General features: G+C 52.1%; 1 protein-coding gene across 1 annotated transcript; it reads left to right on the top strand.

Moving 5' to 3' along the window:
- Nucleotides 1–14,960: 14,960 nt before the first annotated feature.
- On the top strand, nucleotides 14,961–19,290 carry LOC144933268 (homeobox protein SIX6-like). Its single transcript, XM_078857956.1, has 2 exons — nucleotides 14,961–15,686; nucleotides 18,838–19,290. Exons 1-2 carry the CDS (start codon nucleotides 15,115–15,117, stop codon nucleotides 19,049–19,051), a joined length of 786 nt encoding a protein of 261 aa, XP_078714082.1. The 5' UTR covers nucleotides 14,961–15,114; the 3' UTR covers nucleotides 19,052–19,290.
- The last annotated feature ends 6,118 nt before the right edge of the window (nucleotides 19,291–25,408 follow it).

Raw genomic sequence — 25,408 nt, 5'->3', positions numbered from 1 at the left:
TGCCGTGCAGGCTGTGAGGGGGCTAGAGGGCCCATACTTGGCCAGACTGCTCAGTGCGGGTCGGTGAAGGCCTGCCCAGGGAACTTGTTTAGATATCTCTCTCTCTCTCCCCACAGATGTTATCTGCTGCCAGGAATAATTATGCCGCTCACTACGTAATGAAGCTGTGTTGAGACGAGCCGGCGATATCAACAACAGAGGCGATGCAGAATGAGCTTATTGTGAAAAGTCGTATTAGTGGCACTTCAAAACTGACGACTATGATCATGTGTAGATGTCATTCTGCATTATTATTGAATACGATGTTGGTGACTGTCGGGCAATTCATGTTTTGTTTTATTTCCGCATTCACATACTTTTGTTATTTGTAATATTGCCTTTAATTTGAATGGCCTGCTCTTGACAAGATAATGCCATGAGGTCTCTAACCTCAGATTGATGGCAGACATCACGCTCTGGTAATTCTTTGCATAAATTACCAGGCAGCTGTGGAAATTGACTCATGATGAACTGGCTCAGTAATGAATGCGATGACCACTAGGAAATCCAGCCACTTAAATACAGAGTTGGATCGCAGTGAGGCTTTATTTTTGTTTAATTGCTTTATTAATATTATTACTATGCACTTCGTTTGCAGTTGCCAAAAGCCAGGGCTTTATAAAATAGAATAGACGGGGCTTTATAAAGGAAAACAAACAAAGCATTTCTGAGGATGCTCTGATTCCAGCATTTTTTTTTCTTTCAAGAATGGAATTTGCAAGATAATGGCGGTGATTTTATGGCCTTGCTTGCCACCAGGTTGCCAATCTCTCAAATGAAAAGCAACTTCATTTAGCCTCGCAATGCGCGCCGTGAGAATGTGCGAATATAGTTTCAACATTGTCGGCGATAATGCATTTCGGATCACGAAGGGGAACAGTGAAGGATGGAGAAGGGGCACTTACTCGAGTGTTCACGTTTCAGCAAAATAGTTCTCCATTTTTTCTGTTCAAGTATGTCAAAGCCGGTGCATATTTTGCAGGCTTTCATTTTAGATGCGCGACCTTTTTTGTTGTTTTGTTTCTGCGGTGCCCTTGAGTGGCGTTTGTGCATTTTTAAAACACGGATACATGTCCATGCGAGAAATAATCCCGCGTTAAAACTCGAGGCTTCGACGAGATGACGGCTCATTAACATGGCAAGTGTTTGTTTGTTGTACACTATCATCAAGGACGCGTGTCAGCGAGCTCTCGATTGCAGAGCGACGCATTTTACAGAGCGGCGTTTCTTTGCAGTGGGGAGGTTCTTTATGGCCGAAATGTGTGTGCGGTTATTCTATTCGAGTAAATATGTCGACAGACCTTGACATTTGAACATTTATTTTCTTGCAAGGCGGAATTTTTCCAAGACAATTATGATTCCCCAAGACGTTGAGTGTTTTACGAAGAACACGGAACGTTTGCGTGGCATGCCTTTCAATGCACGCTGCTCATGATACATGGACCACTGCAATGGTATGTGGTAACATACCAATCTTACAGGTATATCAGAACAAACCTCCTTAGGTACACATTTTCTGCTGTACGCTTGACCATTAGGCTACTCACCTTTATCCTGAACCAGAGTACAGTACAGAATTATTGTAAACAATAATATCGTGAATACTTATCGAGAAAAAAAAGACACGAGTCACGATTTAGCCGTACATTTGACTTCGTAAACAAAATTATTTACAAAATATAGATTTTTGGGTGAGATCGCGTAAGTATAAATGTGTCGTAACCCTCCACCACCGGACACAGCCAGGAAGGGTTGTCACGTAAACAATACCCCACTGCTCAACGTTAGAATTCACCTTTACTGGACAGTAATACATCACATAAAAAAAAAATAAGGGTTCCACTCATTTTGGAACCCTTATAAGCAGCTTCATTTGGATGCTTGCCCCCAGTGGCGGCTCCTGCAAAATATCTCAGGGGGGGCAAATGTCTGGATGATTGATAAGGTCCACCCATGCAATGGATAAATTAACAGCTTAAGCATGTAAAGTCAACTTCACTTCTTTAATATTAATGAAAAATAAAGTGACTCTTACAATACATCTTGTTTGTTTCTATACTCACTATTAAAACAAACCACTCAAGTTTCTTTTATTAAAGATTCCACTAGGTGGCGACAAATTATATTGTTGGATGAAACGTGCTTACGTATGATGACGTAAGCACGTATGATGACGTAAGCACGTTAGGGCGAGCCCTCCCGGAAGCCATAGAGAATGCATTGCAGCGCCCCCGTTCGAAAAAAAACATCTTTGAATGTAAGTCTATGGGACCACTCGGGGCGATTCTCAGCTGGAGGGAAATCGCCCAAAAAGAGGCGGTACTCCACAGAACGTGACATGACGCTGATTGAACTATATCCAGAGGCACAGTGACGGCTAGCGTGACTCTGTGGTTGAATGACATTGGTGGTGCGTCGCCCAATCGCCCTAATGAAGAAACCGCCCCTGCTTGCCCCCTCTTTTCTCTCCGCCTGATGAAGACCGCTTGCATTGCGATCGAAACGTCGTGGGTTTTTTGCTTTTATTATTTTCATTTTATTTTACATTTTATTTTACAATTTTTATTTGTTTTGTCTTTTTAGTATTATTTTCAACGTATTATTTCTATTATTTTAACTTTTTATTTAAATTAAATTTTATTACTTAAATTTTTTAATTTAAGTTTTATTTTTATTTTTTATATTTACGTGACTTTACCGAAAGAACCGAGAATAAGCAGATTTTCAGTACAACGTCGTGATGCAACTAAAGTCTGGGTCTCCTATTGGCTGGCCGATGCAGAGGCGTGACCAGGGGCAGTTCGTTGAGAACACACGGAGATGTGCACACGCGCGTATGGAAACCTTACAAGTTAGGGGCCGTCCATAAATGACGTCACGCGATTTTGGACGATTTTGGACGATTTTTGACCCCCACCCCCTTCGTCACACGGCGTCACAAAAAGCCAGACCCCCCCCCCCCCCTTAAATATATGACGTCACAAAGCTCTGCCACCCCCCCCCCCCCAAGAAAAAATAAAACATGCTTCAAATCGCTTTAAACTATTGTCATTGTAGTGCGTATTTAATGTGGCGCTGCACTCTGATGTTGTAGGAGAAAACATTTATTAAAGAGTCTATTTAATTAAGTAGAACGTGTTGTCTATATTTATTTAAAGTTGCGCATTTTGATGTGACGTCACGTTTCTCAACCCCCCCCCACTCGTCACACATCGTCACAAATGTCTGACCCCCCCCCCACCCCTAGGTGCGTGACGTCATTTATGGACGGCCCCTAAACTCAGCCAATAATTCTGTTCATGATTTGACCCCGAATTGACCCTCGTAAGAGTCTGCTCTGAGTCACACGTTGGTGCGGTGTTTTCAAGGTATGGCTCATGTCACATACCACTTTGTCAGCCACGTGGTGATTCGGTATGTACGTTTACAACTTGATGATAAAAGGCGCAATATTGTTATTGTCATTTTGTTTGTTTCGATACAATCCATCGTTTAAATTACGATTTAAAGCTTTCGTGACTGCAGGGATTCGTCTTCTTGGTTCTTTCGGTAAAGTCACGTAGAAGGGAAGTAATAAAATTATAAAAATAAAACATAATAAAATAATTCTCACGACGTGTCGGCCACAACGCAAGCAGCCGTCCTCAGGTGAGGACGGCTGCTTGCGTTGTGGCCGAAACGTCGTGAGAATTATTTTATTATGTTTTATTTTTATTATTTTATTACTTCCCTTCTACGTGACTTTACCGAAAGAACCAAGAAGATGAATCCATCGTTTGCCGCAGACGTCGTCCCGAGTGCTTGTGCAATCACACGGCATCTTCGATTCGTCTCACAAAGAGGAGCACACGAGATGTTCGCGAACAAGATGAACCCATTTCGTTCTCATCACCGTGGAACTCGAACGTGCCACATTTCCCCTCCAAGTGTGCAATGCGTGTGTACACACACCAACACGTCGCTTACCTCTCGACTCATGTGGGTCACGGTACAGCTCTCTGTCAATCTCGCGCTGGATGAAGGCCGTATCGGTCACGTGTCTGTCAAACTATACTTCGCCAGGCTGGTCAGTGCGGCCTCATGAAATTGGGGGAGGGAGAGCAACACGACTCCTAGGTCGGCCCAGCCTCAACTAAGTACCTGTACTCAACATCGCTACTGGGGAGACAAAGGCGGCCGGGCGTGGTCCTGTCCACCCACCCCCTCGTGTGCCGTGCCGGCCTTCATAGGTGCTCGCAAACAGCACTTGGCCCAACACTCTGTTAAGGCTACACGGGGTATCTTTGTCCATGTGTGGACTAAAAGGATTTGGTGGGAAGTGGCCGCGCAGCGTTTTAGGTTCGACTCACGCTCACGACCGCGAATAACTGAGCCGGTCCTGGTCCTCCCCTAGGTCGATTCAGCCTTAAACGAGTAACCTGGCGCGGTGTGTAAACATCACCGTTGGGGATACAAAGGCGGGCGGGTGTGGTGCTAACCCTGCCCTCAAAGGTCTGTTTGAGGCTATGGGGGGGGGGGGTCTTTGCTATGAATGGAATTGTTCACTGAAGAGGACGCTCGTGGTCTCTCTGTGAGAGGGTAGAGCGAGGTGCCCCTGGCCGTGGTGTCCTGCTCTCAACCCCCGTATGCAGCCCTGAGCCAGTGGTGGAAATTCCACATTCATTTGACGGGGTACGAAAATACCAAAAAGATGACTGTACTGTTGACCTCCGCTCAAAGTGGGTACTCAATTGTATCGACCCAAGGAGAGATGATGGGCCGAGTCAACCCACAGCCAGGACGTGAACTCACAACCTTCCGATTGCGAGCCGCTTGCTTCACCGCCGAGCCACGTGACCTGACCCTCCGCCTTCTCACTCGTCGATTATAATAATCGATGTGACATTCGTCCGAACCCTCACTCACACCTATTGCGCAGTCCATAGCCCTTAAACCCTAATACCGTAATAACCTTCATCCCTTTGTCGTCGGATGAGGGTTGCCACCCCACCGCATTTTCGATTCGAGGGACTTTTTGGACCATACTTCGCCCCGCTGGTCATGGCGCCCGGTGGTGGTTAACTGAGCGCTGCCAACTGCGAGTGCCGAGCGAACGTCGCTCCGCTTGCACTCCCTCGTTGATCTCGTAAAATTTTACGAAAAATAAATAAGCATATTTCCCTTCGTGCGATCGAATTTAATGGTTCATCATCTCACGATTAAACAATCCATCGCTGGATGCCGAAACCTTGTCCAGAGTCCACTGATAGTGGCACTATCTTTGAAAAAAAAAATTGCGAATGCTCCAGGCACGTGTCCATACTTGCGAGTAAAGCAATTACTGTTTGATATTGCTCGTTAATTACTCGCTTTGGGGATTCTGCACACCGCACCGCATGGGGTTTGGACAAAGTAACATTTAAACGTAACTTTTGATGATCGCCATCATGATGATGATGGTGAACATTTTTTTTTTAGCTAAGGGGCACGTTTCGGTAAGCGCCCCGACAACTGCAGTGCACGCTACGAGATTACAAGGACGAACGACATCGCGCACGTGATTGCGCGTAGGTGCAGTCATGAACACGTCCGTACATCGTAGCCTCGTGACACCGTTGCGGTTTTTTTTACGGAGTCTCGCGCAGCGGCTGATGCGCCAGGGAATCTCGCCGTCGTCCAAAGTGTCCGCTCGTAGTCCCCGCCGAAGCGGTGACGTGGCGATGTCTGTCGGTTGTTCGTTGAGCGGTTGAGATCATAGAGGGAGGCGGCACGGGTCGCAGACTCGCGTGCACCACTCGGCAGCTTCCTGAGCCGCCTCTGATTCATCCCCGTCACGCGCTTCAATCTGCTGCTGCCACTACTACTGTCGTGGACTTTGCTGCTGGAATTTAATTCCTCTTCCCATGTCGAGGGCTCGGTCTTAACAGGCAAGACTGTTTCGTCTACTGTGTTGAATCGCCACCCCAATGCAGGAATCAACAACACGCTCAACCATCCATGCGTCCATGAGCTCACTCACCCTGCCAATCACTCACTCACTTGCCCAACCACTCACTCACTCACCCACTCACCCATTCACTCACTCACCCACCCACTTACACACCCACTCACCCACCCAGTCACCCATTCCCTCACCCATCCACCCACTCACCCACTCACTCACCCTCTCACCCACTCACCCACCCACTCACACATGAACACACCCATCCACCCACTCGCTCACCAACTCACTCACGCACCCACTGACTCACTCACCCTCTCACCCACTCACCCACCCACTCACCCATTAACTCACTCACCCACCCACCCGCTCACCCACTCACTCACCCTCTCACTCACCCTCTCACCCACTCACCCACCCACTCACCCACTAACTCACCCACCCACCCGCTCACCCACTCACTCACCCATTCACTCACACATGAACTCACCCACCCACTCGCTCACCCACTCACTCACCCACCCACTGACTCACTCACCCTCTCATCCACTCACCCACCCACTCACCCATTAACTCACCCACCCACCCGCTCACCCACTCACTCACCCTCTCACTCACCCTCTCATCCACTCACCCACCCACTCACCCATTAACTCACCCACCCACCCGCTCACCCACTCACTCACCCTCTCACTCACCCTCTCATCCACTCACCCACCCACTCACCCATTAACTCACCCACCCACCCGCTCACCCACTCACTCACCCTCTCACTCACCCTCTCACCCGCTCACCCACTCACTCACCCATTAACTCACCCACCCACCTGCTCACCCACTCACTCACCCTCTCACTCACCCTCTCACCCGCTCACCCACTCACTCACCGATTAACTCACCCACCCGCTCACCCACTCACCCACACTCTCACTCACCCACCCACTCACCCATTAACTCACTCACCCACTCACTCACCCACCCACTCACCACACTGCAGGTTCCAACGCTTCTCGTTCTGCTTCACTCTCCCCGCACTGCTCGACGATAGAATTCCCTCGCATCGTCTTTCATCCCAAACTCTGAGCAGAACCGCTGCTTCTGCATTCAATAAGCGCAATCACCGTTAACTGGGGAAACTTTCATCATGCTGTGAGTTGCTGGCCGCTTGGCGTGTTGTTAGTTTGGGCCTGTACTCATTAAGCGCGGCACGATATACGGAGTCAAAGAGCACACGTCACCACTTGTAGAGCGGGGATGATGTCGCGGGGTGGGTGTTAGACGAAGCTGCCCGCGACTGTGATAAGAATAACAGCACCACTGTCTAACACTATAATTCACGTTCCCGTGTAAATCCGCTGTTTGAATGAACACGACCCCACGCCGCGATAGCCGTGATAATTGTCTGCTTGTACGGACGTTGCACTTTATTCGCACCGTACGTAGCCAACCGTGCTACGTACGAGATGGTGCCTGACCATACTTCATCACGCTGGTCAGCGTGCGCTGGTGAAGGGAGGGGAGGGGTTTCCCAAGACCGGCTCTGATATAACTCGCCACTGATGTTAGCCGTGTCCAGGAATCGAACTCGAATCGCCGGGTTCGTAGTAGCCCAGTGCGCACGGGGCTTTTCCTGCAAGACTTTTGCTGTTTTTCTCCTGGATTTTTATGTTGCGCGTAGTCACTTTAAGATGTTTCTTGTTCATGTTCTTGTTTGTTGCGGTTGCACCCGATTCAAGAGTCGAATGGCTCACAGGGCTATACCTGGTCAATGAAACTGAAAACTAACCTAACCATTGCGCCCACCGCTCCACCGACCGCGAGCTTATCTGTGGTATATATATGAAATGTGTGTGTGTGTGTGTACAGGCACGTGTGTACGAGTGCGCCTTGCTATAGAGCGTTCGTGGTGCCGCTCATTGGCTCGATCGCGCAACGCGGACTGCGCGGAGTGGAATCGCAACACGCGCGTCTCCGTGCGCGTGACGCGGAGCGGTGGCGCAGTGGTGAGCGGCGACTGCGCTCTTCACGAACCCGGCGAGGATGAGTTCGGCTCGCGCTCGCGGCCAACATCAGTGACGAATATTCTTTGGGTCTTTTAGGTTAAAGTCAAGCAGATAGGTTCGAATAAAATAACAAAAAAAACTCACGACGTTTCGATCGCAACACAAGCGGTCGTCATCAGGACCGCTTGTGTTGCGATCGAAACGGTTTTGTTGTTGTTTCCTTTAAACCTATCAACGCGACTTTACCGAAAGACTCACAGAATACGAATTCCTGCAGTCACGAAAGCTTTAAGTCAAGATCAGTGACGAATATCTGAACTGTTCTCCGGGGTCTACCCCCCCCCCCCCTAACAAACAAAAAGGCCGACTCGGTCTTAGACGACTGTTCCACTTCACTCGTGCAATAGGTGATCGCTGACAGCGCTTGGCCCGACAGTCTAATGAAGGCGAAGATGGATACACGCTTTTCGTCTTTGTGTTTTGTGCGCGTGCTGCTAGCCAACACAGCATGCACAACATGCAACGCGGCGCGACCTTGTGTGTGTGTGTGTGTTGGTGAAGTGCAAGCGATGCTGAAACGAACCGAGGAATGGTTTACGCGTCTGCTAAAAACAAACTCGACGGCTAGGAGCGGTGGCGCCAGTGGTTAGCGCACTGCGCGATGCAACCCACAAACCCGAGTTAGAATCCCGACCACTGCTCTCCGTCAGGAGCGAGCGATATCCGAAGAGCTGCTGCGCCAATCCCCCCCCCCCCACTCCGATACTCCCTCGTGACTTCACCAACTCGCATTGACCAGCGTGGTGAAGTATGGTTCAGACAGACAACCCTCGTGTACCAACGCGGCTTTTGGCGGTCATCATCTGTAAATGTCTATTATGATATTTTTAAATTACCGCGCATGAAAACATACGTGTCCTTTGTCGCATGCATGCTATCACACATCGCACCTAGTCCGCACTGCATCACACCGGCCGTGAGTCAAGTGGATGCCAACAATGCAAGTCGCGCTCCGTGTGAACGTTCCCCACGCGCTGAACAAAGATCTGCCCTCTTGTATTTTCGGACGAATATTTTCTCAAACAACATTTGTTTAAGCAAGAAAAAAACTCTGCGACGGACTTGGTTTCGACCTTCCGGCTTTCATCAGCAGAGTCAGGCTTTATGAAAAATAAAAAAAAGCTGCTGAGTTTAGCAGATGCTATTGGCAAGATCACTCCGTGCAAACTTCAATGCAAGAAGCGATGGCATTGTTCTTCCGGTGTCATTGTGCGTATCTGCCGCGAAAGGGATTGTGTAAGCTCACACGGCCACGCGCGTTAGAACAAGAGGCACAACCTCCTCCAGCAGAGTGTACCATCATCAGCCACGTTTGAATCCACTGCTGGACGAAGGTCTCCTCAAGCCGCCGTCACCTCTCACGATCCTGCGATGGAATTATAATCCACCCAGCACCCTCGACACACGAGTTACATCAATCGTTCCATCGCATGACCTTGCGAGATGGTAGTTGCTTGGAATTCGCCTTCATCCGGCGGTGGATTTAACCGAGGCTGCTTCTGCTTGTGCTGCTGCTGCTGCTGATGATGATGATACGTGTTGATGGAATGCTGCAAACACGCTAACCCTCCGCACCGCTGCGTGTGGTGGCTTTCGGAACACCCAATGCGTTTCAACTTTTAAAAGTCCGCCTTTGTGCCCCTACAACTTGCGTGTGCGTTGATGAACACATCAGCCACGCACAGCCGTACGAGTCCACATTCAACATTTAATTATGGACACGTTAAAAAACAGTTATTCCTTCGACAATTATACACCAAAAGCAGTCGAGCTCGTTCTTTGTTTGCTCCCTTTGAAACGTTTAGCCTTGGCCGCCTTACATTAATTTCCTCTGCTAATGAAGAAACAAGGGAGGGCAACAGGGGGCTGTGATCTATGGCGACGGCATCATAGTTATTACAGTATTGCAGTCATCGCCTTCATGGCAAATTAATTAATTGTCGAGAAGTCAGCTCAGATGGCGACTTAAGGCCATCGGTGCTTGAGTCAGCTGCAAAGACAAAGACCACCCAGGTAGCCGTGACAGATTATTGGGGCAAGTGCTGTTAACGAGCACCTGAGAAGTCCGGCACGGCACGCGAGGGGATGGGTGGCCAGCATCAGGCCCGACCGCCTTTGTCTCCCCAGTGGCGATGTTTACACACCGCACCAGGCACTCATCTCAGGCGGAGTCGACCTAGGGGAGGGGGCCCAGGACCGGTTCAGATAATCGTCACCGGTTGTTGGCCGTGAGCGGGAATCGAACTCGGGTAGCAGGGTTCGTAGCCCAGCTCGTATGTCTGCAGGGCTCTGCGCCTAAAAGACTATGTGTGTGTGAGCGTTTGCGTGTCTGTATGTATGCGTGTGTGTGTGCTGGCCTTCATAGGTGCTCGCCAACAGCATTTGCCGCAACAGTCTGTTCTAGGCTATACGGGGGACCTTTGTCTTTGTGGAGCGGTGAGCACGCAAACACCAGTGACGATTATTATGAACCGGTCCTGGGCCTCACCTAGGTCGACTCAGCCTCAAAATGAGTATCTGGCGCGGTGTGTAAATATCGCCACTGGGGAGACAAAGGCGGTCGGGCGTGGTTGCTGGCCACCCCACCCTCTCGTATACCGTGGCGGCCTTTATAGGTTTGTCGCTAACAGCACTTTCCCCAACAGTTTGTTAGGGCTATAGTGGGGGAGCTTTTTTTCGTGCAATTGTGTGTCTTTACGCGTGTGCGTGTGGGTATCTATGTTTGCGTTCGTGTGTGTCTGTGCGTAGGTGCGCGTTTGTGTCTACGCGTGTAAGCACGTTTTCGACGTTTGTGTGAGTGTGTATATGCACGTGCGTTAATGTGTCTTTGTGCGCGTTCATGTGTCTGTGCGTGTGTATGTACGCTTGGTGTGTCTCCGTGTATATGCATTTGTGTGTCTGTGCCGTGGTGCGTTCGTGTGTCTGTCTTTTGTGTGCGTTCGTGTGGGGAGCGGTGGGTGTGGTGGTTAGCGCTACGCTGCGCTACGAACCCCTCGACCGAGTTCAATTCCCGCTCACGGCCAACACCAGTGACTGAACCGGTCCTGGGCTTCCCACGAGGTCGACTCAGCCTCAATTGAGCACCTAGTGCGATGTGTAAAAACAGTGCCACTAGGGAGACAAAGGCGGCCCGGCGTCTGTCGTTCCGGCCTTCATAGATGCTCGATAACAGCACTTGCCCCAACAGTCTGTTAAGGCTACATTGGGGGATCTTTGCCTTTGTGCATGTGTGCGTGTCCCCCCCCACCCTCTCTACATGCGTCGAAGAGAAGTGTCAACATGCTGCGTCTCCTCTCCACGTGCGGCACGAACGCCGCTGCGTTTTGACGCAACTGAGTCGTCAGGCACCGAGAGGGGTTCTGCACTTCACTCCAAAGCGCTTCACTTCTCGTATGCCAGTGGAACGTCCCACCGGCCGTCTGCCCGTCTGTCTGCGGCGTGCCCTCGGTCTTGACGTCACGTCCAACTCGTCTGTACTCGTGTCGGTCTGACTGTCCGCACGTCTGTCTGCGTGACCCTCCGTTCGTCCGTCATCTGTCGGTTCCTTTCCGTCTGTGCGTCTGGCTGCGTGTTTCGTCGCTGACTGTCGAGGCAACTCGCGCAACGCACGCGCGGCACCGCTCTGCTGGCACGCGTGCGCTCGGAGGCTGCCTATTACACGTACTCGAGTGATACCTGATGCGAGAGAGCGATACAGCGAGCGAGAGAGTGCGGGTCGCTACGGTCGAGGACTGCGTCCGCACCGGAGGGGAGGGGCGGGGGGCGTCGTGGAGGTGAAGGAGGAGGCAGCGTCCCGATTGAACCCTCAACCGCTCAACCACCAACTCACCCACTCACTCACCCACTCACTCACCCACTCACGCACTCACTCACCCACTCACTCGTGCACACATTAACCCACTCACTCACTCACTCACCCACCCACTCACCCACTCGCTCACCCACTCACTCACCCACTCGTCCACACACTAACCCACTCACTCACCCACTCACTCACCCACTCACTCACTCACTCACTCACCCACTTACTCATCCACTCACTCGCTCACACACTAACCCACTCACTCACCCACACATTAACCCACTCACTCATCCACTCATTCACTCACTCACTCACTCGCCCACACATTCACCCACTCAATCATCCACTCACTCGCTCACACACTAACCCACTCACTCACCCACACACTCACCCACTCACCTACACACTCACCCACTCACTCACCCACTCACTCGCCCACTCACTCATCCACTCACTCACTCACTCACACACTAACTCACTCACCCACTCACTCACCCACTCACTCACCCACTCACTCACTCACTCACCTACTCACTCACTCACTCACCCACAAACTCATCCACTCGCCCACACACTAACCCACTCACTCACCCACTCGCCCACACACTAACCCACTCACTCACCCACTCGCCCACACGCTAACCCACTCACTCACCCACTCGCCCACACACTAACCCACTCACTCATCCACTCGCCCACACACTAATCCACTCACTCCCTCACCCACACACTAACCGACTCACTCATCCACTCGCCCACACACTCATTCACCCACTCACTAACCCACACACTAACCCACTCACTCACCCACTCGCCCACACACTAACCCACTCACTCACCCACTCACTCACCCACTCACTCACTCACCCACTCACTCATCCACTCACTCGCTCACACACTAACCCACTCACTCACCCACACATTAACCCACTCACTCATCCACTCACTCACTCACTCACACACTCACCCACTCACTCATCCACTCACTCGCTCACACACTAACCCACTCACTCACCCACACACTCACCCACTCACCTACACACTCACCGACTCACTCACCCACTCACTCGCCCACTCACTCATCCACTCACTCACTCACACACTAACTCACTCACCCACTCACTCACCCACTCACTCACTCACTCACCCACTAACTCATCCACTCGCCCACACACTAACCCACTCACCCACTCGCCCACACACTAACCCACTCACTCACCCACTCGCCCACACACTAACCCACTCACTCACCCACTCGCCCACACGCTAACCCACTCTCTCATCCACTCGCCCACACATTAACCCACTCACTCACTCACTCGCCCACACACTAATCGACTCAATCCCTCACCCACACACTAACCGACTCACTCATCCACTCGCCCACACACTCATTCACCAACTCACTCACCCACACACTAACCCACTCACTCACCCACTCGCCCACACACTAACCCACTCACTCACCCACTCGCCCACACACTAACCCACTCACTCATCCACTCGCCCACACACTAACCCACTCACTCACCCACTCGCCCACACACTAACCCACTCACTCACCCACTCGCCCACACACTAACCCACTCACTCACCCACTTGCCCACACGCTAACCCACTCACTCATCCACTCGCCCACAAACTAACCCACTCACTCACCCACTCGCCCACACACTAACCCACTCACTCACCCACTCGCCCACACACTAACCCACTCACTCATCCACTCGCCCACACACTAACCCACTCACTCACCCACTCGCCCACACATTAACCCACTCACTCACCCACTCGCACACACACTAACCTACTCACTCACCCACTCGCCCACACACTAACCCACTCACTCACCCACTCGCCCACACACGAACCCACTCACTCACCCACACACTAACCCACTCACTCACCCACTCGCCCACACACTAACCCACTCACTCACCCACTCGCCCACACACTAACCCACTCACTCACCCACTCGCCCACACACTAACCCACTCACTCACCCACTCACTCACCCACACACTAACCCACTCACTCACCCACTCGCCCACACACTAACCCACTCACTCGCCCACTCGCCCACACACTAACCCACTCACTCACCCACTCGCCCACACACTAACCCACTCACTCACCCACTCACTCACCCACATAGTAACCCACTCACTCACCTACTCGCCCACACACTAACCCACTCACTCACCCACTCGCCCACACACTAACCCACTCACTCACTCGCGTGCGCTCCCAGACGCCTGAGACGGCCCGTGCCGCCTCTGCCTCCGTATTTCCCCCACATCGCCTCCTCTCCGCGGCGCTCTCTCGCTGGGTGCGAGGACACGGAGGAAATGCGAAGAGACAATTCTCCCTCCCGGTGCGCTCAAATCGATTTAATTGGCGGTCGGCGTGGACGCAAATGCATTATTTAAGGCGCGCACTGCATTGCTCGGTGCATGCGGCACACACACGCGCGCGCACACACTCACAAAGACGCACGCACACACACACACACTTCACACACGCTGTTGCAGCAACCGCGCGCGGATGATACGGGCAGAGCGGCGCTTTGCGCTCCCTCCAGGATCGGGCGCGCCAACCACGGCGCACTGAGTGCGCGCGCGCGTCCTGTCGGGCTAATTCCGTCGACGGGCAAGCACCCGGGACCGCTCCTCCGGTGTTTGCGTGCTTGGCACCCCGCGATGCGCGCGCGGCTCAGCGGAGGCGGCTGATTGGCAAGGCTGGTCAGAGCTGCCGTGTGCGCCTAAAGGGAGCCGTGGAAGGGAGGAGGAGGAGGGGGGGGCAGTTGAGGGGTTGTGGCGGGCAGGGGAGTTTGGGGGGAGGGTGAGGGGGTAACGGGGAGGAGGAGGAGGGGGGTAGAGAGAGAGAAGAGGGGTGGGAAGGAGGTCGGGGTAGGTATACCGAGTGAGTGGGTGGGAGGGAGTTTGACAGTGATGGGGAGAGAAGCCATGGAAACCGGGGCCAGACAAGCCATGGAGGACCAATCAGAAGTCGACCCTCTTTGCCACCGAAGAGCTGGGGCTTCGCATCCCTCCTAGCTGCTGGAGACCGGGCCTCGTTCCCCGAATAAATAAGGCTGGGGAGGCCCGCTTTGCAACATAAAACGCTAAGCGCAAGCTTTTTTATTTTTTCTCCCGGGGGGTTTAAGAAAGCGCCGCTGTGCATATCCTCCGAGGCTCGGGATAAGCGGTTGTTTAAATCGTAGTCACGACGCGTGGCCGCAAATCGCTCGGAGGAGACGGTCGGGTCGAGCCGCCGGTACCCGAGGCATCAATGTTTCACTTGCCGATCCTCAGCTTCTCCCCGCAGCAAGTGGCGAGCGTGTGCGAGACCTTGGAGGAGAGCGGCGACATCGAACGGCTCGGCCGCTTCCTCTGGTCTCTTCCCGTGGCGCCGAGCGCCTGGGAGGCCCTCAACAAGCACGAGTCGGTGCTCCGCGCGCGCGCCGTCGTGGCATTCCACGCGGGCAACTTCAGAGACCTCTACCACATCCTGGAGAACCACAAGTTCACCAAGGAGTCGCACGCCAAGCTGCAGGCCATGTGGCTGGAGGCGCACTACCAGGAGGCTGAGAAGTCGCGCGGCCGTCCGCTGGGGCCCGTGGACAAGTACCGAGTACGTAAGAAGTTTCCGCTGCCCAAGACGATCTGGGACGGCGAGCAGAAGACGCACTGCTTCAAGGAACGGACGCGCAATCTGCTGCGGGAGTGGTACCTGCAGGACCCGTACCCGAACCCGTCCAAGAAGCGGGAGCTGGCACAGGCGACTGGCCTCACGCCCACGCAAGTGGGCAACTGGTTCAAGAATCGGAGGCAAAGAGACAGAGCTGCGGCAGCCAAAAATAGGTGGGTGATGAGTGGTGGTGGTGGCGGTTGTGGTACTGCTGCTGTTTTGCGTCGTGCGAAGCGAAGGGGAGACTCGAGAAAGCCGCGTCATTGTCATCGCCCGTAATGTGAGTTGCTTCAAGCTGCACGAGTCAAGCGGCTACTTTTGGTACGGCGCGTCCCGATTAATTGTAACGATACTCGCGGTCTCTCTCTCTCTCTCACTCTCTTTCGGTGTTCGTTCACATTCAGAGCCGACCGGTGTCGTGGTAGTGGTAGCTGCAGCAGCAGCAATACGAATACTACGTGATAATAAACGACGACGAGAGATGATGATGATGATGATGATGCGAGTGTGATGCATAAAAGTGTAATGTAGATGCGTTGGGATATTTAGGCAACGCGAGTGGGTTGTTACAAGAGTCGTCGCGCTCTGTTGACGCTGCGTCGTAATGAATGCTTGCGAGTGAATTCGGCAGAGAGAAAAAAAAGGAACAGGCGCGTCTCCCGTCGCGATATCAAGGCCGTTGTTGTTATTGTTGTTGTCGTTGTTGTTGTCGTCGTTGTTATTGTTGTCGTCGTTGTTGTTGTTGTCGTTGTTGTTGTCGTCGTCGTCGTCGTTGTTGTTGTTGTCGTTGTTGTTGTTGTTGTTGTCGTTGTTGTCGTCGCTTTTCAATGCGTCAACGGCCATGGCAGCGAGCGTCGAATTGTATGCGAGTGACCGTCGTGCACAACTAACAGCACACGTTGACGTGGGGCCCAACATTTATTTATTTGCTGAAGAATTAAAATGTTTTACAGAGTAAGTAGCGGCTTTGGTTTCTAGTGAAATGTGTACGATTATCTGCAACGCGTAACAACAAGGGCACTGTTGGGTATAATCCGCTATAATTACTTACAATATTAAATATTTACAACGAACATTATATACCCTAGTGTTGTTGTTATTATTACTGTCGCATTGTCAAAATATAATTTTCAACGTGGTATGTAGGGAAATAAAGTTGGATGTGTGTGTATATATATATGAATGCAGGCCGTCACTCAGAAACTACACATATATATAATATAAATACCTCGAGTGATTTCGGTTGCAATTCGTCGACTTTGCGATGGGTCGCTGTTCGTTTTCAATTGGCAAGGTTCCTAATTTCCATGCCATACGCGGGGATAGCATCGGGCGTCTGCATCGCCTGTCGTGATAAACAGATCGGACAGCGCCTCGGCATTCTCGGCTGCGGCGGTGAGCAGATGTTGCCGGCATTATTGCAACATTTCCCATCCGAACGGGCGATCTCGCGATTATAAATGTGACCCCTTAGAGGAAACAAAACCAAACAAGAAAGTAACGTTTGCAGAGAGAGCTGTCAAGATGCATTGTTGAGAAAAGCGCAGCGTCAACTGTCGGAGGCTTCATCATCTCGACGTTCGCTACTTTTGCGGTCGCTATGGTCCGTGTCGATTGTCCATGACAAATGAATGGCTGTCATACATATTGTGCGCGTGTGCGTATATGTGTATACACAAACACATAGATCTACGAGCACACGCACTGCACCCATTAACGCAATCGCATTGTTCCTAGACTTGAGTCAAATGCACAAATTGTAATTAACGATGGAATTACAAATAATGATAACGTCACTACGTTAGGATATTAATAATCACGGTGCTATTAATGCCGTTTATTTAACTCTTTCAAAATAAGCCCACCCCGATGTTACGGCAATGTTTTGGCCAAATTATAAAAATATATAGCCGCACGCGGTAACTCTCCTTAGCATTGCCATGCGCGAAGCGAGCGATGGTTGCGCGGCGTTCTGAGCCCCTCGGGGTGAGTGAGGGTCGTGGGGACGACACGCGGAGGACGACACGAGGAGACAGGGCGTGAGCCCCGTGGGGCGCGCGCGGGTGACATCCACCGACTCGCGTGACAAGTGGGGCGCGGCGATCATTTGATTTCACAAGTAATGGCACTTGGAACAAATATATATATAAATATGTGTGTATATGTATATCTCTCTCTCTCTCTCTCGAGTAAAAACAAATGACAACAGACATTGCACTTGAATTAATATGGTACGTTTTATATGATGCGTAGGATCCATTTCAATAACGCGCATTGCTTTCACGTTTGAGTAATATGGAAACAAAGCAAAATTGTCACTGAAACCCCAGAGTTCCGATTTCAATTGTGTCCTCGCCTTAAAAACAAAGTGATATTCGTATAACATCCTCATTTAAAATCCATACATTTTCGCCTTTGTTGACTACACACGGCCGAAGAAAACACACAATTACTCCACCCGGGTTTCCATGTAAACAACAACAGCCCAGACTCGTGACCCCAACGAGCTTAACAAGCAAAGGGCATCTGTCACGAACGATAGTTTATATTGACCGCCACCAGGTCACACGCGTACCCTGCTTGTTGGCTCAATTACAGACCAGGTGCAGTGACTGTGAACGCGAGCCAAGCCAAAAGCTCCCCAGGTGAATGTTGGCACACTTCGTGGCCTCGATCACGTGCTTGTTGATGCTATTTTTGTTGGTGTTGTCGTCCTTGTTGACGGAAGTTATTGTCCATGCGGTTTTCTTTGGTGAACTCGTGCGCTCGTCTCGAATCACAATGCGGCAACGGGAGGAGAATCTCCAGGGCGGCACGAGTTGCGGTCAGCAACGTGCGCGCATTGCCGGCCCCAAGGTGCCCGATACGACTCGGTCCAGTCTCAGGTTACAGGCTGCTGATTGCAGAAGGCAAAGGTTGCAGCCTTGCAGGGTGTGCACTGCAGAGGGACGCTTTGCAAGTTGTTGATTGCAGCAGTCAGAGGACATCGATGCACGGTGTATTTGCAAGGTGTACTTTGTCGGTTGCTGGTTGCAGGGCGGGGGGGGTAGATGACAACGAAGCAGGGTGTAGCGTGCAGGGTGTAGACTGTAGAGGGACACGTGGTAGTTCGCTGATTGCAGCACTTGCATGTACGGTTGCAGATGTTGTTGCTGCTGCTGTTGCAGACCACCAGCCGCTCAGCGTCAGCCTTTGCGTTCTCCTTTCTTTTCTCCCCGCAGGAGGTGATGCAGGGCGTCGCATGACCGAGCTGTGCGTGTGTGTGTGTACTGCACGCCGCTGCTGCCGCTGCTGCCGCCGCTGCGTTGTGCGTGTCGCTGTCAGGCTGCAGGTGCCCATAGCCTTGTGCTCGCCGGAGCGCTCCGCGCACCCGGACTCGCGCGTCTATGGCGCGGGCGGCGAGGGCCGCCAGCTCAGCGAATCTCCCGACGCCGTCGCCAGCCCCGGCACCACGAGCCTCTCCAGCCTGAGCGACCGGCCGGCCGCCACGGCCTGCACCACGTCGCCCGCGTGCAGCGAGAGCGACTGCGAGGGCTGACGGAGACGCCAAGGAGCCCCCCCTACGCTCCCCGCCTGCACCCAAATCCCGTCTCCCAGACGCGTTCGCGTGGCGGAGGAAACCTGCTCGTCTTGTGGCGCGCCACGTCCATGGGCCATCCTCGTCATCATCTTCTTCTTCTGCTTCTGATTCTTCTTCCTTCTCCTTATTCCGCGTGTCTCATCTTTGTCCTCTTTGCGCTAACTGCTCCACGGTGCAAGTGAGACGGCGGTGGTCGTGCAGAGCGTGCTGTGAGAGATGACGGACTTGCGTTGTTTTATATTTTTTGTGGGGGGGGGGGGGGTTATTTATCATGATGCTGAATCGCTCGGTCGTCTTCATTGTCGGGTGTTTTTACTCTCTTTGTTTTTGTCATGAGCGTTTTCTCGACAGCTGCACTGTCCCACCTTGTCTTTCTCTCGTGTCCCATCTTCATCTCGGTATCTTTAGCCGCCTATTTTTTTCTCGTTTCCATGGACTTGGCGACCTTACATCTTTTTTTTGCACGCGGTGCAAATTCATGGATGTATCCACGCGACAGCACACGTATACACATTTTTAAAGAAATATCTTACAAAAATAACATACGGAGCAAAACAAACACACACACACAAACAACAATACATACCAACTTGAAACAGTCGATAGCACTGGAAAATATAACTTTTATTTGTAAAACAAACCGATCGAGGACTTGTATTCATCATGTCATGTTGGTGTGCTTCTATATATACCGCGTCTTCGCCCCAATACCACACATCGTGTGACTAAAGCTGTATTTACGATAATTACATCATCCATATGTTGACAATCACCAATGCACGCCTGTTTCCTCTCTATGCTATATATATATTGTCGCTAATCGCCCATTAGCCAATGAGGTCTCAATGTTGTAATTGTAAATATACAAAAAAAAGATGTTTATCTACATTATATTTCATTTTTGTTAAAAAACAAAACTACAAACGAACAAAAAAAGAACCAGTAACGAGATAAGGAATTACGTTCATTGTCCGTGCACGAAGTTTGTGTCTCTGTGTTGTACATACAATAAAATGAACAAAAACAATGCCATCGAAACCGCTGGGGTGGCTGGGTGGGTGGGTGGGATTGGACAATCATGCGAATAAATTTGCTATAAAATGTCTCTTCTGTGGAAGTCGCCGTGTGATGTTTGCGCGCTCTGCACCCACGCACGCCGAGGCCGCCTGATTTAGATCTCGGGATTTCGTCGTCGGTGTCAGTGGTGATCACTGTGAGCGCGACAACGGAGAAGAGGGGAAGAGAGAGAGAGAGGGAGAGGGGGGCCCATAACGCGAGTGAATTCCCATCAACGCGACGTTCAGTGGACGTTCTCTGTACGCTGCAGTAATAAGTCCTACTGCAGCCCTTTCACACCGCACGTGTCTGTCTGGCTCGGTCACTTAAGACGTGCATCAATACCAACATACGTTTTACAATGGCTCATTTACACTGTGTGTGTGTATATATATGGACAGCACTTGCCCCAATAGTCTATTAATGCTATAGCGGGGATCTTTGTCTTTGTGTGTCGTATGTGAAATATGTACGAATTATTGGTCATTCAAGATGCATATCGATACTAAATGCGTTTTACAAATACACTGTGCATGCGCTGTGGTAAGTACATTATACATCTCCAGTTGTGTTTATCCACTGCTGGATGATGGGTCTCCCATCATCGCTGCCGTACGGGGTCGTCCGCTGAAGGGCGAGATGATGTGGCCATACTTTACCACGCCGATGCATCCATGAATGATTGGTCATATAAATACAAATACTTACATTCAATCGGTATGCGTATCAACGTTAAAACACTACTTTGTCAATATCGCATATACACTGTGCATGTATTACGTAAAATACGTTTGTTTTAAATTATACATGTTAGTTCGATTAATGTGTGCACGACGGTGCTGCAATTCCATATCGAATGCGACGTGTAAGGGTGGATACACGCCCAACACGCCTGATCTTTGTTTTACCTTCACGAACATCGAAAGGCAATTCGCTGGAGGTGGCGGCCGCGATGGCAGCTTGGAGAGTGGCCGTCATTCATCAGTGTATTGACCATGGCGGTATGAACATTATGAATGTGTGTGTGTGTATATATATGTGTAGGGAGCGGCAGTGCAGTGATTAACACGCTGCGCTACGAACCTGGCCACCCGGGTTCTATTCCCGATCACGGCCAACACCCAGTGGCGATAATGATCTCAACCGGTCCTGTGCCTCCCCTAGGTCGACTCAGCCTCAAATGAGTACCTGGTGCGGTGTGTAAACATCGCCACTGGGGAGACAAAGACGGCTGGGCGTGGTGCTGGCCACTCACCCAACTCGTGTGCCGCGCCGGCGTTCATAGGTGCTCGCTAACAGCACTTGCCCCTACAATCTATCCAGGCTACACGGGGGATCTTTTTAAATGTGTAAAGTCCGTTCTCAGCGAGGCAATTGGAGGCAGCCTCAACCCCTGTTGTCAGCACATGTATGCGCATCCAAAGAGTGTCGCTCGCTGTGTGCACGGTAACTGGACAGAGCGTTGTCGGTGCTTCACGTCGAACCCGGGCGCAAAGGGTGGCGAGCAGTAGAGAACGAGCAGGAGAGAACGAGCGGGAGAGACACATACACAGTGGCCAAAGCTCACAGAGACCATTTCTCCCCAGAAACTTGGGGCTCCCTTTGTTTGTCAATTGTTCCCCCCCCCCCCGTTAGAGCCTCAACAGACTGTTGGGGCAAGTGCCGTTCGCGAGTATCACATGCGAAGGGCGGCACGGCACACGAGGGGGTGGGTGGCCAGCACCAGGCACACACAAAAACGAACACAATTCCGCATTACCTTCCCAACGAGGACAGTTTGTTAGAATGATTCTAGTCGTCGTAACGCATTTGTTTAACCCACCCAGTGCCTTGAGCTGGTACACATGTCCGAACAGGTCATGCCCACACCTCACCCAACACCGCCTTGCACTGACAAGACCTACGTGGTGAAGAAGAGTTACACCCCACCCACCACACCCCTCTGAACCGACACGGCGTGGGTGGGTAGGACCTTAACAAAGGTGTCGAAAGTATTTAACAAAACAAATAATTGCAACTGTTTTAATTGTCATACTATTCAACACACACACACACATGAATGGAACGCGTAGCGTCGGAGCCTCTGTATGCCACTGGGCGTTCCAAGTTACAATAATGTTACTAGATGGCGGTAGTGAACGGGGCCTGACTCACACAATGGACTGGGACACAAAGGGACTGTGTGAGTGCGCATAGGGGAAGGGGTCGCCACGTGCGGCCCGCATGGCCCGGAACCGTGGGCCAAGGGACAGGGCAAGGAGGGGGGGTGAGATGCCATTCACAAGGATCTACACTTGCATCTAGGCTTCGGAGGGGAGGGCGGGGGGATTTTGGCTGTGTATCCCGTGGTTATTATCTCATCTGATGATCGTCTTGTTGTTGTTGTTGTTGCTGCTGCTGTCCTATCATAGTTCGAGATGTGAGATCGGTGCCGTGCTGGAGCGACGATGTCGTCAGCTCGCGGGGCTGGAGGTGGGATATTATAGCGCGCGATTGTGCACAGAGGTTGGTGGTGGGTTTAGGAGGAGGAGGAGGGTGGGTGGGGGGGGAGGTTCTTCATCCAGCAGTGGGTTGAGCCTGACCGCCGCTCCAGCTGCTGTTGTATACACATGTACCGCATATTTTATGTAAGTTCTATTAACATTTCACAGACAGTGAAATGTAACTAGTTTACTCTTCCCCCCCCCTCTCCCACTTGATCTAGCTAAGATTTTAAATGAAAATAAAAACACGTGTTTTTTTCATTACAAATAAATTCCATAAATTAAACGCGTACAATTTAAGCTGAATGTGTAAAACAAATACAGTCACAGTATACATATATGCACGCGAAAGGAAGGCACACACCAATCAATTGTTAGATCTCCCCACGTCCCTCCGTGAAAATGCCCGCACTCTGCACAGATCGGGATGCCCGTGATGATACGGGGAATGGCGTGGACGGGAAGAGCTGTCCTCCCAACAGCAACTGTCGCCCCAAATTGGAAACGTGCTACTTACGCAATGAGACTAATTCAATCATTTGCTGCCAGTTTCATTTATTTATTAATGTTATCACGTTACGTCTACGGAACTTCATCTGGAATGCTTAGGTGTATTGAACGTTGTATCCTGTACGAATCGCAATCCGTGAGGGTTGCGATTCGTACAGGATACAGAGCGATCGATCACCGCCGTACCCATTGAGCAGCGTTACAAACAACGCGTGGGTGATACATGTGGAAATGTAAGAAGATGTGAAATATAACCTTCGTGAACTCGGTCGCCTAATTTAATCTCGTCATTCGCAGCTCGTCAGGTACATGCATTAACTGATGTGCAAAAAAAACCTACCTGATCGTATTTTGTCCACGCAAAGACAAAGGTACCCCATATAGCCTTTGACAGACTCTTGGGGCAAGTGCTGTTGGCGAGCACCTATGGAGGCCGACACGGCACGCGAGGGGGTGTTAGCGGCGAGGACCACGCCCGGCCTCCTCCGTCTCCACACTGCCGATGTTTGATGCACACCGCAACCAGGTACTCATTTGAGGCCGAGTCGACCTAGTGGAGGCCCAGGACCGGTTCAGACATTCACTGATGTTGGCCGTGAGCGAGCCTCGAAGTCGGGTCGCCGGGTTTGTAGCGCCACCGCTCCCCCGTCCACACGCGCGCACATTGTCCGCCTTGTTTTGTCCTTTATTTTACCCCGATTTAATTGAGCGAGCCGCGAGACCAATTACGCCACCATTGCTCGCGACAGCAGCCAAAGCGCTTTGACTTCGCGGCGGCGGCTGCATCGCAGCTCTGCACGCTGGTACGGGCGGTCTGAAAAATGGGCCAAATAAAAAAAACAAGAGGAGAAGAGAGGGGCCGATCAGGCGGGTGGGGGGGGGCGAGGGAGCAAGGGAAGGGTGGGGGGGCGAGAAAAGATGGGGAAGAAAAACATCAGCATAGCGTTGGTGAGTACTAGGACCAGAGCCCGCGAATTGTGGGACTTTCTTCTCGTTCGCCAGACTTCCGCACAGCGTCGCAAACTCCACCATGTGTCTCTTGGCATCGTGGTGGGGTGAAAGCTCACCGGCGGCACATCGCGTCCTACTTGCACCGCTGCACCGCTGTCAAATAATAATAATAGGAATAAGAGATCAAGCACCACCGGCCACTCGTCGCCTGGAGCTGCCATGCATCGCGTGTGGGGAGCGGTGGTGCAGCGGTGAGCGCGTGTGGGGAGCGGTGGTGCAGCGGCGAGCGCGTGGGGAGCGGTGGTGCAGCGGTGAGCACGTGGGGAGCGGTGGTGCAGCGGTGAGCACCGTGGAAAGCGGTGGTGCAGCGGTCAGCGCGTGGGGAGCGGTGGTGCAGCGGTGAGTGCGTGTGGGGAGCGGTGGTGCAGCGGTGAGCGCGTGTGGGGAGCGGTGGTGCAGCGGTGAGCGCATGTGGGGAGCGGTGGTGCAGCGGTGAGCGCGTGGGGAGCGGTGGTGCAGCGGTGAGCGCGTGTGGGGAGCGGTGGTGCAGCGGTGAGCGCGTGTGGGGAGCGGTCGTGCAGCGGTGAGCGCGTGGGGAGCGGTTGTGCAGCAGTGAGCGCGTGGGGAGCGGTGGTGCAGCGGTGAGCGCGTGTCGGGAGCGGTGGTGCAGCGGTGAGCGCGTGTGAGGAGCGGTGGTGCAGCGGTGAGCGCGTGGGGAGCGGTTGTGCAGCAGTGAGCGCGTGGGGAGCGGTGGTGCAGCGGTGAGCGCGTGTGGGGAGCGGTGGTGCAGCGGTGAGCGCGTGGGGAGCGGTGGTGCAGCGGTGAGCGCGTGGGGAGCGGTGGTGCAGCGGTGAGCGCGCCGAGCTCCGGACGCGGCACAAACCCGGGTTCGATTCCCGCTCACGGTCAACCACCAACACCCACCAGTGACGATTATCTGAACCGGTCCCGGGCCTCCCCCCCCCTAGGTCGACTCAGCCTCAAATGACTACCAGGTGCGTTGTAGAATCGTCGCCACTTAGGGAGACAAAGGCGGCCGGGCGCGGTGCTGGCCACCCATCCACTCACCTCGTGGTGCCGTGCCGGCCTTCATAGGAGGTGCTCGCTAACAGCACTTGCCCCAAAAGTCTGCCAAGGCTATACGGGGGATCTTTGTCTTCTTGTGTGTGTGAGTCAGTGCGCCTGCGCCACAGCCCGCTTAATCCACAACAAATTAGCAAATCGGCCCGCAAGTTCTAAGACGATTAACACACTGTTTTCTAACATTACACGGGGCAGATTGAAAAGCAAATTTCATGCCTTTTAGCCTGAGCCC

Source organism: Lampetra fluviatilis, chromosome 7, assembly GCF_964198595.1.
Source record: "Lampetra fluviatilis chromosome 7, kcLamFluv1.1, whole genome shotgun sequence".
Classification (NCBI taxonomy): domain Eukaryota; kingdom Metazoa; phylum Chordata; class Hyperoartia; order Petromyzontiformes; family Petromyzontidae; genus Lampetra; species Lampetra fluviatilis.
The sequence above is the reverse complement of the archived record's forward strand: the minus strand, read 5'-3'. Positions and strand labels throughout refer to the sequence as shown.

Bases quoted from the DNA above. Each gene is read 5' to 3' on its own strand.
- LOC144933268 (XM_078857956.1), top strand. From the start codon at position 15,115: ATGTTTCACTTGCCGATCCTCAGCTTCTCCCCGCAGCAAGTGGCGAGC. The intron at 15,687-18,837 runs GTGGGTGATGAG...TGTCGCTGTCAG, and splicing joins GCTGCGGCAGCCAAAAATAG to GCTGCAGGTGCCCATAGCCT.